Below are 17,974 nucleotides of genomic sequence, written 5' to 3' on the forward strand. Positions count from 1 at the left end.
TGGCCGATTCACCTGACCTGCATGTCTTTGGACTCATACTGTAAAGCAGATTTATGAAAATAAGAATAATGATCTTTTGTCATAAAGTACTTGTCTGAAGGCTCAGTTCTTTAGAAAATATGTAAAATGCAAGTCTGATTTTTTTCTCCTTAAGAGAATGGGGAGAGGGCCTCCACTCTTTCTGTTTTAATGATTCTTGCAGACAGTTAACAGGTATAAAAAAAGTGCAACAGCACTGCATGAACTCAAACAAAGACTCAAATCAATATTTTTCTGTGCACAAGGCGGGCATGAACAAACTATAGCACCAGAATAGCACTTAAACAGTTTTTCATGAATCGTAAAAGGTAAATAACTATGGTGAATACCAACCAATATCAATACATGCTGACAAAATCAAGAACATGCTGAAAGAAGCTTTGGTTGTTATCGAGCTATTCTCACTAATACAATAATGGGGTATTGGGTTGGCAATGCCATATTTTATGGCTATACTCACAAGCCTGGCACAGGCATGTCTACCCGAAGTAGCCAATATCCTCAGGAGCTTCATGGCTCTGGCCAATGGCAGTCCATAAACAGACTGGGGGAGGGGCAAAGATGGCATGGTCCAGGAAGTAGGCAGGAACTCTGACATCACCACCTCCATCAGGCGAGGGCAATCCAACACCTGGGAGAGTTAAGTCAAACTTAACTAAACTTGGTGTGACTTCATGTGGAAAGTAAACAAAGTACAACATATATCACTAAATTCTTTGAAATTCTTAAAAGGGAAAATTTTACACTAGGTAGGATGTGATCAGAAGAAAATTGCTGTTGTTGTTGTTGTGCTTACCTGTGTCGCAGAGGAGGAGGAATGTCTGGCAATGCGTGTCAGGACCTCCAGAACATCTTGGACCACCCGTGGTGTTGGTCGGACAACCTCAAGGATGTAACGTAGCCTGGGAAGCAGTTTCATCCTGAGCAGACCCTAAAACAGTGGGAAGGGGGCAGCCATAGACTAAGGGCGTATAAATTCAAGTTTCTTCCAATCAACTTAATTAAAAAGCAGAGACTCTCTGGAGGTGGGTGGGGGCAGGTTGAGTTAATTTACTGGTTAATGAAATATCTAAAGAGGTATCAAGAGGGGAGTGCCTCACCAAATAACTTCTCCATTACAAATTCAATTTACCACCTGGAAACACGACACCCCAGTTGGCATGTCAAGTACACAAAGCAACGTCACCTCGCACTTCTCCCTCCCAACAGTTCGACTCCATCAGTCCATTAGTGCTTACAGTCTTTAAAAATGCAACAAAGAAGTTTTGTGGAATAATGCCGCCTGGAAAGCCCTAAAAGGAATCTCTCTAGTTAAGTGCCAGTTTCAGACTTTATTTGTTTTTGTTTTATATTACTGTTTATTTTAGCCTTACATTTCTATTATCCCTAGACAGGATGGATTCTGATGTAACTAAAATGCAGAGATTTTCAGGGTGTATGTGAAAGAAGGCTTTCTAGGAAAAGACTGAAATCAACCTGGCTGTGTAAAAGCTGGGTTCATCAACAATACAAGGCTCTGAAACCAAGAGAATGCCACAATTTTGAAAGAACCCAAGAACCCTACAGTTTTGGTGTCAGACAGGCTTCATGTAACCACATCTGGTCAGTTACCTTCACAACATCCTGCCTGGCCACATCATGATCTGTCTTCCTCTCCTCCTTCTCTTTGGCAGTCTCCTTTATGCTCTCCTCCAACCCCTCATCCTCCTCATCCTCCTCATCCTGAGCAGTGGGCATTAGAGGGAAGGAAGCAAGGCCACGGAACCAGGAGAAGGTACTGTCCATACACTCCTAGAGAGAAGACTTCTGTTAAAGGAAAGGCCCTATGTCTAGACACTGACAATCATTATGGCATTGGAACATCAAATGCACTTTCACACTAACAGTCAAAACCTTCATTAAGAAGAGTGAAGATGTCAACAATGTGTTGTAATGCTTAAGAGTTGTCTAAGCTTCTCCATTCTATGGACTGACGCACCTCGTCTTCTGCAGACACCAAGAGTGCTCTGAGCGCGTGCATGGCCGCAGACATCACGCCTTCTACACTGTCGTCCAGCGCAAAGCGAAGAAGGAAGAGCAGACCGGCATCAAGGAGAGTGGACATCACACTGCCTCTCAAAACAGATGAATATTCACCAGCACGTGCCTACAGGATACCATATACAATGGTGTGAATGAGTATGTGTACATGCCTGCGTGTGCATGCATGCATCTGGATGGGAACATCTGTGTACCTTTGTCAGGATGTTAGCTAGCGTGTTGAAGGCCAAGCACCGCTGCGGGATGACCTGACTTCGAGACAGGAGGAAGAGCTCCTGGAGGGAGTAGCCTGCCAGCTGGGGAGAAATCCTCAATGTCAACTTTAATAATCAAGCTACCAAAAAGACTAGACCAGCACTGTAACTGGTAATGTTCCAAATAGAAGAAAAATAGGGGGGTAGGTGTGAATTCTTGCCATTGATGTTATCATTTTTAACTGAAGGTGTCAAGCAACTGAAGCTCTGTATAGTTTACCAACTTTCATATTTGCAACAATTTTAGATATATTTTGACAAGATCTTTTTTCATGTTTGATACAAAGAAACAAAATATTTTTTTGTCCTTTTTTAAAAGATACTGACCTCAGGCTCATGTCCATGGTGATGCAGTCCAAGGCAGGTGGGCAAGTCTTCACTGGGAGGGATAAAGGTGCCAGTAAAATCGAAACGAGCCTGTATAGCCTATTGGAATGCAAAACTGCAGGATGAGGCTGTCTGAGGTGCATATTTCATACAGATCATTCTGGTCTGTAAAATAAACACTTCCCCTAGGATTGTACTTCCAGGAACACTAAATATAACCATATATGGTCAAGTGTTCATTTGGAGCTAATACTTTTTGCATTCCTCTTTAGCTGTTTGTTTTCAACAGTTTATTCTCTCACAAAGATGAAAATGAAATTTGGACAAAAGGTCCTTGCAGACATAATCATCATCCTTGTCTATACACAGTATGCAGTGTGACAGCAAGATAGTCATCTCACAACCGCAAAGAATCGCAGCAACAGCCCAGAAACAGTCCATAAGTCTATCAAATGTCATGTATGCTCATATAACAAAGGTACACAGTCATGTACCAATTTAGAGTCATACATCTGAGGGTGTTCAATCCAACCCAATACAAACAGCACTACCACAGAATCTACTACTACTACCACTACTACTTTGGCTGCTCCCATTAGGGGTCGCCACAGCGGATCATCTGTTTCTATCTCTTCCTGTCCTCTGCATCTTCCTGTCACATCAGCCACCTGCATGTCCTCCCTCACCACATCCATAAACCTCCTCTTTGACCTTCCTCTTTTCCTCTTCCCTGGCAGCTCCATATTCAGCATCCTTCTCCTAATATACCCAGCAGCTCTCCCCCGGACGTTCAAACCATCTCAATCCTGCCTCTCTTGCTTGGTCTCCAAACCGTCCAACCTGAGCTGTCCCTCTAATATACTCGTTCCTAATCCTGTCCTGTTCATAATCCCATACCACAGAATCTACTAAAAACCCAAAATGTAAAAATCTACTTCGTCATTGTACAACCCTTGCAATGTCCATGTGATACACAGTATCTTAGTTCGCAGAGAGGAATATGATATGTCCAGGAAACCCTAGTCCCCAGTGCTTCCCTGTTCCTGCGTCACTGAAAAGCAGGACAGTTTGTTGTGTTTGTGATTTAGACATATTGGACGAGTGAGGATCGTCTCCTTACCTTCATTGTTCCTTTTCTCCTGGGAGCAGGCAGGTCTCTTGTCCACTCTAGCTTCTCTAGCTCTACCTTGTCCATGTGGACCCATTCCTTCTGAGGCTTAATGGGCAGCTCCTCCTCTGGTTACAGAGACAGGGGAAAAGACATGCTGGGTAAAAATGTATGCTTGTTCATATTGCTACCTGCAATTAACCCTACTTCTCCATCTTTTGTTAGTCTCGACCGTGAAGCCAGTAAACTTGCTATATAAAATAAGTTAAATCATAAACTGGTAGTTATTATTATCATTATTATCATTGTTATGAGCAGTAGTTGCAGTTGCAATAGCAGCAGCAATAGAAGCAAAAGTAAATATGTAAAACCAGTGGTAGTATTGCCATTTCCTATATCTGTTACAAATAAACAACAGTCCACCAAGTTCTATCATGCAACCAGTTGTGGATAAAATGTACTGTTGCTCAGAGCACACAATTCACTGTAGCTGCTGTAATGCACTTCTCTATGATGCCTGTAAGATGCTGGTGCTGCTGTTTGTTTTCAAAGCATTGATATAATAATTTCTGTGAGAAGACCAAGTAGAGCAGAGGATAAATTATTTTTGGCCACAACACGATGATTTGTGGAAGCAGTTCCATTCATTTTGCTCTTGGGGAACTGAAGAGGCATAAACGATGGGCAAGATCTGGAGGGCCTTGCAGTGTTGAGCTCTATGTGTTCCATTTGTGGGATTTCCATTGCTGGTGCATTCTTTGCATGGTCTGCAGTAACTCCATTATCCAAAGTGACTACTTCTGGCTCTGACATGCCTATTTGCTAATCAGACAAAGTGAAATCAATGATGAGCTTTAACTCTAAATTGTAGTTGCACAGCAGAGGGGCAACTTCCTCTCCAATATCTCATTAGCTTTGTGTGTGTGTGTGGGGGGGGGGGGTTTGGAATGGAGATAAGTTGAAAGGCAGAAGAGGAGGAAGGAGCAAAGGGGATGGGGGCAAAGGAGGTGGAGGATGAGTTTTCTCTCATTCCTACTGCTGGCCAGGGTTTACTGGGTTAATTAACTTTTACAGTCTCAGGGAGGCTGGCAAACCCAGTGGCTTCTTCTGATAATACTGAATGTAACACAAATCAAATTGTTTGATAGACAAAGCTATAACTTCACCAAATCAAAGACACAGGGGAGAGACATGAATACAGCCTTTAAGTCAATGCAAAACTACATAAGTTGTACAGACCAGAGACCATAGAAAAATAGCTGAAGCCTTGTTTTGAATTAATCATACCAGTCATGGGAGGTGGTGGTGCCAAGTGTTTTCTCTCCTCCTCTCCTTCTTTCTCTTTCTCCATCTCCACTTCCAGGGGCGTTTGCTGTCGGCCAGAAGCAAGGGAGGAGTCTGATTCTGACTGGGTGAAAACATTTTCAGAAAGACACTCTTTTCTGTCTCCGTCATCCTGGGGGTGTTTGACAGAAGACGAGGCAGAGGGCTTGATGTTGTGGGCTTTTTGAGATCTGACAAACTCCACTAGTCTAGGATCTGGGAAGCGGAAATAATTGTGTTATACACAGCTGAAGCAACGAAAAAAAAAATAGATTCGATGTACTACCCCCCCCCCCCCCCGTGCATGCTATACAGGTGCTACAACAGTACTGGAAAGAAAAGTAAATGAGACAAGACAGGACTACTTTCCATGGTAGCTCATGCCTTCATTTTAAAGCACATCAGATAAATTGAGAGATGTGATCTAATGACTTCATCAACTGGTCAATTGGAACAAATACTTACCAAGCTGAGACAACAATTTTTTCTGTTCCTGCAGTATTTCAGCTTTAGACATGGTCTGGAGCTTGGCTTTGTTCTCCAGGTGGATCCTTAGGGTCTCAGCTGAGCAGTCTGAGCCACCCAACCCCTGACCAGACACCAGCCTGGGGGCAGAGGCTGAACTCAGCCCTGCTGGGTGGAGAGGGTATGAGTAAGATATCAGTGAGCACAGATAGAAAGATGAGAACTGTGTGGAGTGGAGGATGCAGGAGAAAGGAACTGAAGATACTTCATCACAACCACAATTTGTATGATGATGTGGGCAGCATTGTAATATATTCTGTGGAGGAATGCCATTGAGAGCGATCTTTGAAGAGAGCAACAAAACAAACTGATGTGCGCATAGCAGTGCCTAAGGCAACATACGATAAATAAAGTAGGGCTTCAATCTGTATCCATACCAATTTCAGGAGAAGGGCTCAAGCCTTTGGGCTCGGGTATCTGACCTCCAAGTTCAGATGCATTATATAATGGAGTCTTGGCCTCCTTAAGCCTTTGGGCTGCAATCTGACGGGCAAAGATGCTCTTCTTTCCTGCTGCAGAATACACCGGCAACTGTTTGTAGGAAAGAGGTAAGCTGATAATCATGGAATGGACAGAAACCAGAATCAAATTGATTGAAGAAAAATTTCACAATTCCCAACAGTGTTTTAATTAATGGACCAATTAAAAGACTTGATGCTTGAATCTGTACAAATATTAAATCCCACTTTGTGCTATGTAGTTCTGCACATGTGGCACAGCCTTAACATTTACTTTGGTTTTGAAATCAGGTTTTACATGCTGATATACAATATCATGTAAGTGAAGATTAATATAAATCTCATAAACATGAGATGGGAAAAAAATAGTGTTCCTACCTCACTATCTGTTTCTAAGTGCTGCATTACTTTGGGGAAAGCAGTCCCTGTGAATACTGGTAGAGCGACTGGGGTAGAGCTGGTATCTCTCTCCTGGAAAAAAAAAAGATGAAACAAAGATGCAGCAAGTGAAACAATGACAGCAGATAAGTACACAGAAATATCTATTGATACCATAAAACTTCAAAAAGACACCAAGTATAAAGTATAAAATAGTGGCCCTGTCTCCACTGAATGTCAAAACATGACACATTTCAGCCTATCTCTCAAAGACATTGGATCTAAAATGGCTTTTAATTATCATAGCTGAAATAGTTGCCACAATCATTCAAAAATACCAGCAACAGTAAAAAATGCATCTCAGAAATGAAAAGACATATTTGCCAACCATCCATCCTTAACCTGCAGATAAAAAGAGAGCAAATCACACCACCTCACTTATAGTTTGAACATTCATGAGGCTAGCTAATTGGAAGACACTGACAAGCTGACGTGAAATTCATGCTACACCTCATAAAATCTGCAGAACAAAAAATGAGAACAAGTAACACACACAGTATTATGGCACAAATCTAACTATAATCAGGTAATCAGTTGCTTTATTTTGAGAGAGACGCTTGCCTCATGTAAACACAGCATGTTTTCCATTCTTGAAGCAAATCAACTTTTTGAGCAATTAATTACATATCTAAAATAATCACTCACAACGATCCTGGCAAGAACAGCACTTATATGAGTGTCATGTTTGTCCATTCTCTCCTCTGCATCCTCTTCCTTGAAGCGCACATGGTTGGCTTTAAAGCAAGACTTCTTAGGAGGGGCCGGTGTTAGAGCAGGAAGTTCATCAGGGAGATCTAAAGCAAAGCAGATAATAATAACAGTAATCATGATCGTAATAATAATCTTTATATAGCACTTTTCAAAACAAAGTAAAGGGATGTCTTCAATGTCTTTGTCACAAGCAATCCTGAAATAGTTGATGACAACCAAAAGACAGGGAACTATTGATAATAGTGCGTAAACTGGTTCGTACAGTATTTTGTAAGGATAATGTCAAGGGGAGTGGAGGACTGCTTCATATGAGATATAGTCTCTATAGATCAAGGCAAAATAACTGGTAAAAACTAACTCAGGGTCAAGATCAGGACTTGAAACATCTGCAAAGAGGTAGGCTAAAATATTATGGACCTGATAGCACCCATTTTATCAATAAGCCGTTTTATAAACCCGTCAGTGTCCACTAAAGACAGAAGCACCAGCTATAGCTAGGTTTAGAAGGCGATCCAAGGTGCAAAATAGAAATTGTGATTATGTTCATTAGTAGGGATGAAATCTTAATGGGCTGTCGCTACATTAAATGTATTATTGTAAAGAGTTAAGTAATTCTTTCAAAAGCAAGTGGTGGACCTGAGGTCTAGTGTTTTTCCACCTGTTTTCTGCTTACATTCCCTTATACAGTGCTGAATGTTGATGGGATAGAACATTATTTGGATTGGATGTTTGAGGGGCTATGGCATCGAAGGTGGAAGAGCAGAGTTTTTCAAAACAGTGTGTCAAATCATTTGTAAGGGAGGATTCAGTTAAACATCTGCAAAATTTGGAGGCACAATGTCTTAATGCATGCTAAATGGAGACACCATGTTCCATGGAATTGCAGGAGCTTGCACAGCATGTCAGGTTTGAAAAAAAAGAGGCTTATCTTTAACCTGCTATGGTGATTATGTCCCTCTGAGTATCTCCATTCTCCCCCTTGCCCCCTCCTCTTCCTCCAGCCTCCCCTCTCCTCTTGTCTGGTCGCCGGACCACATTGACAGAAGCTGGATCGCCAGAGACGAGGAACTGTTGCTGCTCACGTAGGAGGTCTGCCTCGGAGTCCGTCGGCTTAGGACGCCGCGACATCCCTCTATAGGGAAGAGAAACGATGACAATAAAACTTAACAGTGGTTGACTTTCTGAATGCACATCGACGATGCAGTCAGCCCTTTCATAATTGAAATGTATGCAACTAGTTTGCTGTATCGGCGTTTAGTTTACCTTTTAACTCTGAGAACTGGAGGACTACGCTGTCCTTTCTTGTCTGATCGACATAATACGTCGACTACTTACTTTCAAAATATAATGTATCTGACAGACACATGAGCTAGGATAACAACTGAAGCTAACGCTGTAAAATGACTTCATGCCGTTTGATCACATTCAAAAAGGCTCAAATTACGACTTTTTACAGCTAGTCTTACATTTATTAACTTAAGTGATGACTATCATCTCTAGCTACATGATTCAACGATAGCTAACTAACTTAGCATGCTTGATCTATCATGCGAACATTTTGCTCTATAGTACATTTATCAAATGTTAATATTAATTGCCTTTATTACACGTTCACATTTAATCTGTTAATTTTGACAAGTTATTTTAAAATGTTCACCTTATATTATCTGTACGTGAATATCCCTGACTCTAGAATCACAACGTGAAGATCCAACGTATCGACGGAAGGATTTTCTTGCAGCGCACCAAATGCTACTTTCAAAATAAAAGCCCTGTCGAATATCTCTTCGAAAAGTGTACTGATTTTGCCATCATTTCCCCCAGTATGTTAATGTCAATATATAACATACAGTCTAATATTTTCAAGCGTGTGTGTGTGTGTGGGGGGGGGGGGCATTTTGTCATCTTCCCCCTCCGAATCTTCTTTTCACATTAAAGTTCAAATTTGAGATCATTCATCCATCGTCCATAGAGTAGGAAATCGTAGGGGACTAATAATGTGAACGTGAGGCCATCATTATAAACTACACCCTAGCAGAGGTGGCATAATGGTGATTCTGCTTTAAAACATAATCTAAAAAGTCATATTTTTCCCTCCGTGTCCTTCAGGACGCTGGACAGCGCTCTCTGTTGTCGCGGCGGTGTGCATGAATCTGCCCGAGCGGACTCTTCTCTTTACGGAGTGAGACATTTAAATGACAGATAACATTGCCTATATTGGCCTAGCCTTCTTCCTTTGACATCATCATCATCATCATCATGGTCAATATCTGCTGCCTTTGCTGCGGTGAAATCCCACGACCCCGCCCCCCTCCATCGGACCAGCCGGGACCACCGCGGGATCCCCGATCCGCGCAGCAGCTCGGCTCCGGCCCAGACGCGTCGGGGCAGAAGGGGGGCTCAGAGAAGGAGCAAACCGGAGGAAGAGTGGCTCAGAGCCGGTCGGGAAAGCGGAGTCAACTTTGACATGCTATAACAAGGGCAGCATGTTCTCCGATCAAGAAAGTGAGACCATTGCGGATTACACGGAGGCCAGTACTCCCAATGATGCCGAGGGAGAGGAGGAGGAGGAGCAGCAGGAGGGGGAGGAGGAGCAGGAGGAGGAGGTGGGAGAAGAGGGGGACTCACCAGTTAGTGTTGATGTCCTGGAGGAGGTATGTGCACTGTCAGCAATATTTTCGTATACTAACGTTATTCCGTTTTTTAATTAAAAGAGAAGACCAACAAAAAAAAACTATTCCAGACTCAAAATACCAATCTGCCTGCAACTTCTGATGGATGGATGAAAGTGAACAAATTTCTGCTTATCGCAGCTGTTGGAAATACAATGTGCTTCGTATTACACTCTCTCTATGCACAATAAGTGTAGACTGGTTTAATGATTTCCACTGTCTCAAACCATAAATTGAAATTTCACTTTGCTGCAGTTTGGCAGATGTAAGCTGTTGCATCATGACATTGATCAACTAGCTCATCACATCATAACCCCCCCACCCCCCCACCCCTTGTCCTCCACCATCCCATCCATGGTATCAGTCTTATTGTTGTGTTCGAGCCGCAGCAGTGTACCATCATCTCTGGAGCTCAAATGTCACAGCAGACCATTTCGATTCCAAGAAGCCAGCAACACAGAAAGATATTCATGCTAATAAACTAATGCATGTGGCTCCCAAAAAAAAAGCCAATTTTTTGCACATCAAAATACAAGCCTGGTATTTGGGATAAGGAAACACTGAAAAGGAAATGCTGCATGGCCAAAACATATTTGCAAAGCCCTGCATTGTTTCCAGGTCTACAAGTGTCAATCACTTGGTGTGTGTGTGTGTGTGTGTGTGTGTGTGTGTGTGTGTGTGTGTGTGTGTGTGTGTGTGTGTGTGTGTGTGTGTGTGTGTGTGTGTGTGTGTGTGCGTGCGTGCATACTGTCTCCGTAGTACACTTCTGCATCTTCCCTGTCACTGAGTAATTACTGTGATTCCATCTGGGAGTTTGCTGTGTGCAGCCAACCGTGGAACACATCAGCCAGGAGAGTCAGTGAAATGACAAGAGTTGTTTTACTTGAAATCCGTTGCCTCTTTATCTTTGAATGACAGTGCTTTTTCATAGAGCGCGGTTGCCGTCAATGCAATGCGAGGCATTCAAACAGCTTTGGTATGAAGTCGCAAACAAGTTACGCATTTTTCTCATTGTGGTACAATAATATAGCTTCCTGTTTCTATCCCCCTTTCAGTGTTTTGGTTCGTCAGTTTGAAAAGCATTTCAGTATTGCCTATCTATGCAGGATGCATGAAGTCTGACTCTGTACTAACTGGAGTTATCGATGCCTTGTCTGTACCAGCATCCAGTCTGAGACACGGCTTCTATTTTCAGCCTAACCTTCACTTGAGTAATTTCATAGCAACCATATTAAACAAATTTTGCACTTTGTAAAGGTAATAGAAAGGGACTATGAGTTAAGAGTCATTTCTGCATCTCGCATCTTAGATGCCTTGATTACAAGGGCTTGTCCGGCACAGTATAAACAAACAAACAAACAACAACGATTGGAATCAGGGGTTCTTAAAAGCTGATGATGAGTTTTCTATGGTGGACCAGAATTAAATCCCTGTGGTCCCATAAATAACTGGGGTGGAACCATGAGACATTCCTACCCCCACGTCAGCACACTGATGGATTGGTGGATGTCACCATAAATCCTCTTCACCCAATAAACCACCAGAGAGATAGGCGACAACAGAAGAAGAGTTCTCTCACGTGTGAATTACTTGCAGCTCTAAGGCCAGGGTCAAAGTAAATTTCTTCAGTTGGTGCCCTTTCACTGACAAAGTGGAGCCAAATTCACTGTCAACATGTGTAATTTGCAAACCCTGCCCACCTCGCTCTCCAGGCTGACCCACTAAATGCTGTAACCTTGATCTGGCTCCTTTATGCATACAAAGCATCCATCCATCCATTATCCAAAGCACTTATACTGCTCTCAGGGTCACGGGAATGCTGGAGCCTATCCCAGCAGTCACTGGGCAGCAGGCAGGGAGACACCCTGGACAGGCCGCCAGACCATCACAGGGCCCACACACACACACACACACACACACACACACACACACACACACGCACACAGGGACAATTTAGTATGGCCGATTCACCTGACCTACATGTCTTTGGACTGTGGGAGGAAACCGGAGCACCCAGAGGAAACCCACGCAGACATGGGGAGGACATGCTGCAGACTCCACACAGAGGACGAACTGGGACAACCCCAAGGTTGGACTACCCTGGGGCTCGAACCCAGGACCACCTTCTTGCTGTGAGGCAACCGCGCTAACCACTGCGCCACCATGCCGCCACATACAAAGCAGACAGTTGTAATTAGTACAGTAAAAGTGAGTCTCTACTTGCTAATAAAGCAGATTTAAGTCAACGCTGAAAAGGAAAAGTACACTGTTTTTTAGCATGGCAAATGTGAGCACTTTTTGCCGCTGTATGTCTGGCGGACTGACTGTGAGACACCGCACTGAACTAGTCACCCCAGACTCAACAAAACTGCATACAGCAGAGAGAGAAAGAGGGAGGGTGAGAGAGAGAGAGAGAGAGAGAGAGAGAGAGAGAGAGAGAGAGAGTATGCGTACATGTGTATAAGAGTATAAGCCAGTATAAGAGAAGTACAAAGGGAACTTAGTAGCCCCAGCAGTAACAATTCAATACCACATATTGACAGATGCTATGGAATATTTTGACAAGTACACTTTGTTTGTTTACATTTCTACATACGGAGTGTAAGTTAATGTCATTACAGAGAGACATTTAGAAATACCGTATATATTTTGGCAACCAGCTGAACTAATACACAGCAATGCAGAGACACTCAATTTGTAGCACAGGTAGGTGTTTTGAATTTAAGTGAGCTCTATGGCTTCGCCCCAGTCTGATTTATTGTGTGCTTAGACATGTAAATATTTTTGCAGTTTATTGTACTGCCATGTTCATTTGCATTTCTGCTGCGAGCAATATTATCGCTGCCATATTCCAGGGGCTTATCTGCATTCTCCTCTCTGTGGTAATCTGTCTGCTCAAGGATCTCCCCGTCTGCCCTGCCCTCATCCCCTGGGCCCCCTCCCTCCCTCTCTCTCTCTGTCTGTCTGTCTGTCTCTCTCTCTCTTACCCATCTCCATCTCTCTCTGCAGCAGCGGCCAGCGAAGCAGTCCCTGGGCGCGTGTGTCTGCCGCGAGTCCCACTGGCACTGCCTGCTGCTCTCGGTGCTCATGTACAGCTGTCTGGGTGCCGTGGTCTGGTGCCAGCTGACCAGGGTGACCAAGATCAGCTTCAACTCCGCTCTCACCTCCTCCTTCACGGCCTCCATCACCTCCTCCCTCCGGGGGTCCTCTGGGATGGGCGTCGGAGGACACACGATGATCTACCACGACAGCCCCTGTTCAGATGGCTACATCTACATCCCTCTGGCCTTCCTGCTCATGCTGTACCTGGTGTACATGGTGGAATGCTGGCACTGCCGGGCCCGAAGTGAGCTACAGTGTAAAGCAGACGTGGACAGCGTGTACGAACGAGTGCTGCGGATGCGGCAGGCCCGACCTTGCGTTTGGTGGAAGGCCATCAGCTACCATTTCATCAGGCGGACGCGGCAGGTGACCCGTTACCGGAACGGAGACGCGTACACCACCACGCAGGTGTACCATGAGAGGGTCAACACGCATGTGGCAGAGGGTGAGTTCGACTACAGCCGCTGTGGGATGAAAGATGTATCACGTGATCTCAGAGGTCTGGAGGGACATCCGGCGACACGTTTACGCTTCACCAAGTGCTTCAGTTTTACCGGAGCCGGGCCGGAAAACACTTACCTCAACCAGCGGGCCCAGTTCTTCTCTGAGATCGAAGGTCTGGATGATTATATGGAGGCCAGAGAGGGGATGCAGTTGAAGAACGTGGACTTCAAAGAACATGTCATAGCCTACGTAGATCCAGACCAGTTACCTTGGTACACTTCCCAGGTTGCCTTCTGGCTGGCAGCTCTCCTCATGCTGTCCTGGCCACTGAGAGTGCTGATAGAGTATCGCACAGCCTACGTGCACTACAGCATAGAGAAGCTATTTGGACTGGAGTACAGCCACAGCAGCCCCTGTCCTGCAGATGAAGATGGGCCCGCAAGGACTAATGGTGGCTGTAGCATTCCCAGGGTGGACACACTGGACAGCACTGAGCTGGAGTGGCACATCCGTTCCAACCGCCAGCTGGTTCCCAGTTACTCCGAGGCCATGCTGATGAACCCAAACATGGTCGATTCTAATTCAACAACAGAACTTGATGACACCGTGTCCTCCGGCCATGTCCCTCTGAGCAACAGCCAACCCGCCCAGAGTTATGGAACTCTCCTCGCCCAGGATGACTGCGAGCACTGCTGCCAGCTGCAGAACACAACAGGGGAGGGAGGAGGAAGGAGGAGGACGATCACCAGCTCCAGCTGTTCCTCCCTTTTCTCCTGCCGCGGAGCCTTGTTCCACTCCCGCCTCTCCCTGGACACATCCCGGTTTTCTCTCTGCCGCATGTACGGCTCCCGTCGCACCGTGGGCCTGTGGCGGAGTCGTAGCAGCAACTTAACAGACCGTTGCTGCATTGACGAGCAGTGCTGCCGGTCCGATTCCAGCCAACTGGCGTGTAATGACAGCCCCCCAACTTACAGGGACGCCAGGTTCTTTCCTGTGCTCATCGTGCATAGGCCTGAAGGCTGCGGCATTGAGGATGGGAGGGAGGTGCGCCATTACTACATACGTAGAGGATCCTGCTGTCAGGAGACCTCTCTATGAAAAAGGAAAGACACACAATATGCTTGCTTGGTCAAAATGAATTCGAATGTCAGACATTGTCAATATATTGGAAATCACGGAGGGCAGTGTAGTGCTGGTCACCATTTGTGATAGAGAATGGCAAAAAGAAAGATTTACAGGGGAAAGTATAACTCTGGGCTTCACAGTAGCAGTGATTATAGTTTTCACTTTCACTTATGATTTTAAGTGAAAGTGACTTTTAAAGGACCGAACTATTTAACAGTCCCTAAGAGTTCATAGAGTCCGTTCATGTTCAAACATGAGTATGTCATCACATCTACATTGGCCTAAAGAAAACAGCTGCAGGGTGCAGTTAGTATGCGACAAATTGCAGGAAGTGCTTTGTATATAAAAGTGCATTTGGGCATTCTGACCTGTCACTAGTGGCACCGTGCTGGGTGGGGGGTGGGGGTTAAGGATGACTCCAGGGGCCCCTGGCTGAGGGCCACCTAGCTATCTGACCAGCAATGACAAGCTATCAGTTCTCTGATTACATGGTTTGCAGAATGCCACGGATAAACTGAGCACCTTACCATTTTCATGACCCTACATTTTTATTTTTTTTTTGCAAAGCCTCATCTTGGGAACAAAACCATAATGCCGAATTGACAATGTATGTATTATGTATGTGTGTGTGCAGATAGATATTGATATTTGATATACTGTATATGTAGACCACAAAGTGTTAAACGATGCATGTTATTACCAAAAGTATTGTGTGGTGATTGGTCCTTTGACAGCAAGTTGACACCAAAGTTTGCGCCATTGGCTTGTTAAATGTGCTCAGTATAGTCAACCCTTTTCAAGGAACACCTTCAGATGAGATCTTGTATTTAGTTTGATACTCAAGATGGATAAACTGAATTAAGAACTTGAGGTAAATATCGAGTGTGAACATTAAAAGGCATTGCAAAGAGCAACTACATCAGCTGCATCTCTACATATAACGTGCTTGCTGGGTTTAAACTGTGTTCGAGGATTGCATATATTTACAATTTGCTTTAAAACTATGTTGGGTGTGAGAGAAGGAAGTCTAGTCCCAAGTGTAGAACTTATCACCTTTATATAAACTGATAACAATTTTCATTGTGATAAGCAAGACGCAGTACAAAAAGGAAAAGCGATTTCAAAGTGTTACCCAACTTTATTTTCTAAATGCAGCCAAAGTAATAAAAGTGCAAAAGTAAAAAAAAAAGAATGGAAAAAAAAACCCAAAAAATTTCATCCTCTTTTCAACTGCAGTTTCTAGGAGGAACAGTGATGCACAGCTTGGTCAGTAGACTAAAATAGATGGATGTCTTCAGGTTAGCCGGAACATTACCTCACAAAATATGTTTATTGTGCAGGAGACGTAATAATAGTTGGATGTGACTCCTCATGAGTATGTTAGCAAAGACGGAAAGTAACATGCTTGTTTTTTCACCGAACCAGCCCCTGTTCAAAATATAACATCCCTCAATAAGCATCAGGCAGGTGGGAAATGTTTTATATTTTCATTTAAAAGTTTACATATTTATGCCTTGATCTGTTCATATTTGATCATTGCAGATACAATATGAGGTTATGCATGATGTGAAACTGTAAATGCTGTGCCAAAGTGAAATGCTGCGTTAAAATATCAGAAATCATAAACCCTGTTACATAAAGTAGTCTAACAGATACATCCTCAGTCCAGACTTTGTTTTTTTAAAAATACATTTATGTCCTTCCATCAATCCAAACAAAGTAATTTAAAAAGACACGGAAGGTGTTCAAAACTCCAGGCCGTTGTAAAGCAGCATCAGACCAAATGGTGTGTCTCTGTGGAAATATGGGACATGCACATGTTTACATAGTCTGTGTTTCTGTTTCTTTTTCGTCTCTGTACATGTCAGACTTATCTTTCAGCCTTGATGGGCTTACTGTTTTGTTTATCTGCCCCTCCCTTTGTCTGATTGTGTGTGTATGTGAGTTCTCATGTGCATGCATGCAAGTGTGCACATACACATGCATGCGTGCGCTCCGGCCAGTAGCCTATTCCATATACATGATGGTCCACACCTTTGCCCCTCAGGTGCAGAGTAGGAGCTGAATAACAAAACTGAACTTTCCCTGCAATCATGCTGATCACACATAATGGCATCAGCCAGTCTCAGGACCTCCTGGTATCTCTGGATGTCCTGGACTGTAGATAAAGCAAGAAACACACTGTTGCTAGACAGAACACCCATTACAGAGATGACTAGCATCAGCATATTTCGTCATTTCCCTGAAGGAAAAAAAAACTATCACACGTGGATATGTCATTGCCTTGTGTTTAAATCAGAGGTCAATACAGAGGTCAATCCTGGTCATACAATCAATCAAAAAAAAAATTTTTTTTTTGCTTCCTAAAGGACAAAAACCGCAGAATAGCCTCAAAACAGTTGACACAGCAAACACACTGGGGTTGCACACGATGACCACAAACACTGTTTAAACATCTTCCAAAAGAACAACCTGCTGCAGTACAGGAACAACTGCAGCAAGTGAGAACGATCGTGAACGAAAACGTAAGGATGCAATACTGATTTATGAAACGTTTGCATAACTCTGAAAGGCAAGTGACAATTAATAAAGAGACTAACTAATTATACGTTTCCGTTGAATTCATTTATACATTTATTTTCTTTCATACACTGAGGGGAACTTGGGAAAAACTCATCGTCAATCATGACCGCTAGACGGCGATATGGACACGGACGTGTTTGCGTTTCATCAAAGAGTTCAGAAGCAGACAAAACTGTGGTGCTCTTTTTGATAACCGCCGCTAGATGACGCTGCGGTAGCGCTGCCGCCATTTTGGACCGAAAACGCCAACGCACGCCAGTGCAAGGGAATGTAATACAAGTGCAGAATGTCACTCATCTACATGCTTAGACTCTTTATACGGGTCAGAATTCATTGCATCTTCCGCACCGAAAATTGGTGAATCTCATAACCACAACAGAAACGCAATAGAACATTTCTCAAAATAAGTCATCAGTAAATTGTATGACACTTACAGTAAGTGTACTTGTGATGTCACCATACTAGAATAACCACTTAAGTTCCACTACTCTGAATACCTGATTTGATACCATAGCAAGACCAGAAATCCCATTCAGGACACACCCCCTTTATTAAAAACTTCTTATATGAACATTAACAACTGAACTGAACAGAAATTTTGTGTGTTTCATTATTTAAGCATATATGCTGCATTAGAATAAGAGTTACAAATTAATTGTTGGCCACCAGCCTTCAAGCAGAAAACAAAGCAGCCCCAAAAAATAGTAATTTCAAATTAGAGGAATTGCATGCAATGTCATGCTATAACAACACTGAGTTATAGACTGAGGTGTTGATACTACTGATAACTAAAAACACTGGCATTAGTATTATTTTCAAAATGCT

General features: G+C 43.5%; 2 protein-coding genes across 2 annotated transcripts in view; one reads left to right on the forward strand and one right to left on the reverse strand.

The window, feature by feature from the left end:
* The window catches only part of rpap1 (RNA polymerase II associated protein 1), a 45,878-nt gene extending 36,942 nt beyond the window's left edge, over positions 1 to 8,936 (reverse strand). The window contains exons 1-14 of the mRNA XM_056295900.1: positions 8,881 to 8,936; positions 8,159 to 8,355; positions 7,158 to 7,306; positions 6,453 to 6,545; positions 5,994 to 6,147; positions 5,557 to 5,724; positions 5,056 to 5,307; positions 3,781 to 3,896; positions 2,661 to 2,759; positions 2,274 to 2,375; positions 2,018 to 2,185; positions 1,651 to 1,830; positions 836 to 970; positions 500 to 670 (exon numbers count right to left, since the gene is read on the reverse strand). Coding sequence (XP_056151875.1) covers positions 500 to 670; positions 836 to 970; positions 1,651 to 1,830; positions 2,018 to 2,185; positions 2,274 to 2,375; positions 2,661 to 2,759; positions 3,781 to 3,896; positions 5,056 to 5,307; positions 5,557 to 5,724; positions 5,994 to 6,147; positions 6,453 to 6,545; positions 7,158 to 7,306; positions 8,159 to 8,351 — 1,980 coding nt within the window. The 5' untranslated portion in view covers positions 8,352 to 8,355; positions 8,881 to 8,936. The remainder of the gene's footprint in view (positions 1 to 499; positions 671 to 835; positions 971 to 1,650; positions 1,831 to 2,017; positions 2,186 to 2,273; positions 2,376 to 2,660; positions 2,760 to 3,780; positions 3,897 to 5,055; positions 5,308 to 5,556; positions 5,725 to 5,993; positions 6,148 to 6,452; positions 6,546 to 7,157; positions 7,307 to 8,158; positions 8,356 to 8,880) is intronic.
* A 773-nt stretch (positions 8,937 to 9,709) lies between these two features.
* si:dkey-13p1.4 (transmembrane protein 151B) lies at positions 9,710 to 14,539 on the forward strand. The gene is made up of 3 exons (XM_056296433.1): positions 9,710 to 9,772; positions 9,842 to 9,877; positions 12,905 to 14,539. Exons 1-3 carry the CDS (start codon positions 9,710 to 9,712, stop codon positions 14,537 to 14,539), a joined length of 1,734 nt encoding a protein of 577 aa, XP_056152408.1.
* The last annotated feature ends 3,435 nt before the right edge of the window (positions 14,540 to 17,974 follow it).

Source organism: Lampris incognitus, chromosome 16 (genome assembly GCF_029633865.1).
Source record: "Lampris incognitus isolate fLamInc1 chromosome 16, fLamInc1.hap2, whole genome shotgun sequence".
Classification (NCBI taxonomy): Eukaryota; Metazoa; Chordata; class Actinopteri; order Lampriformes; family Lampridae; genus Lampris; species Lampris incognitus.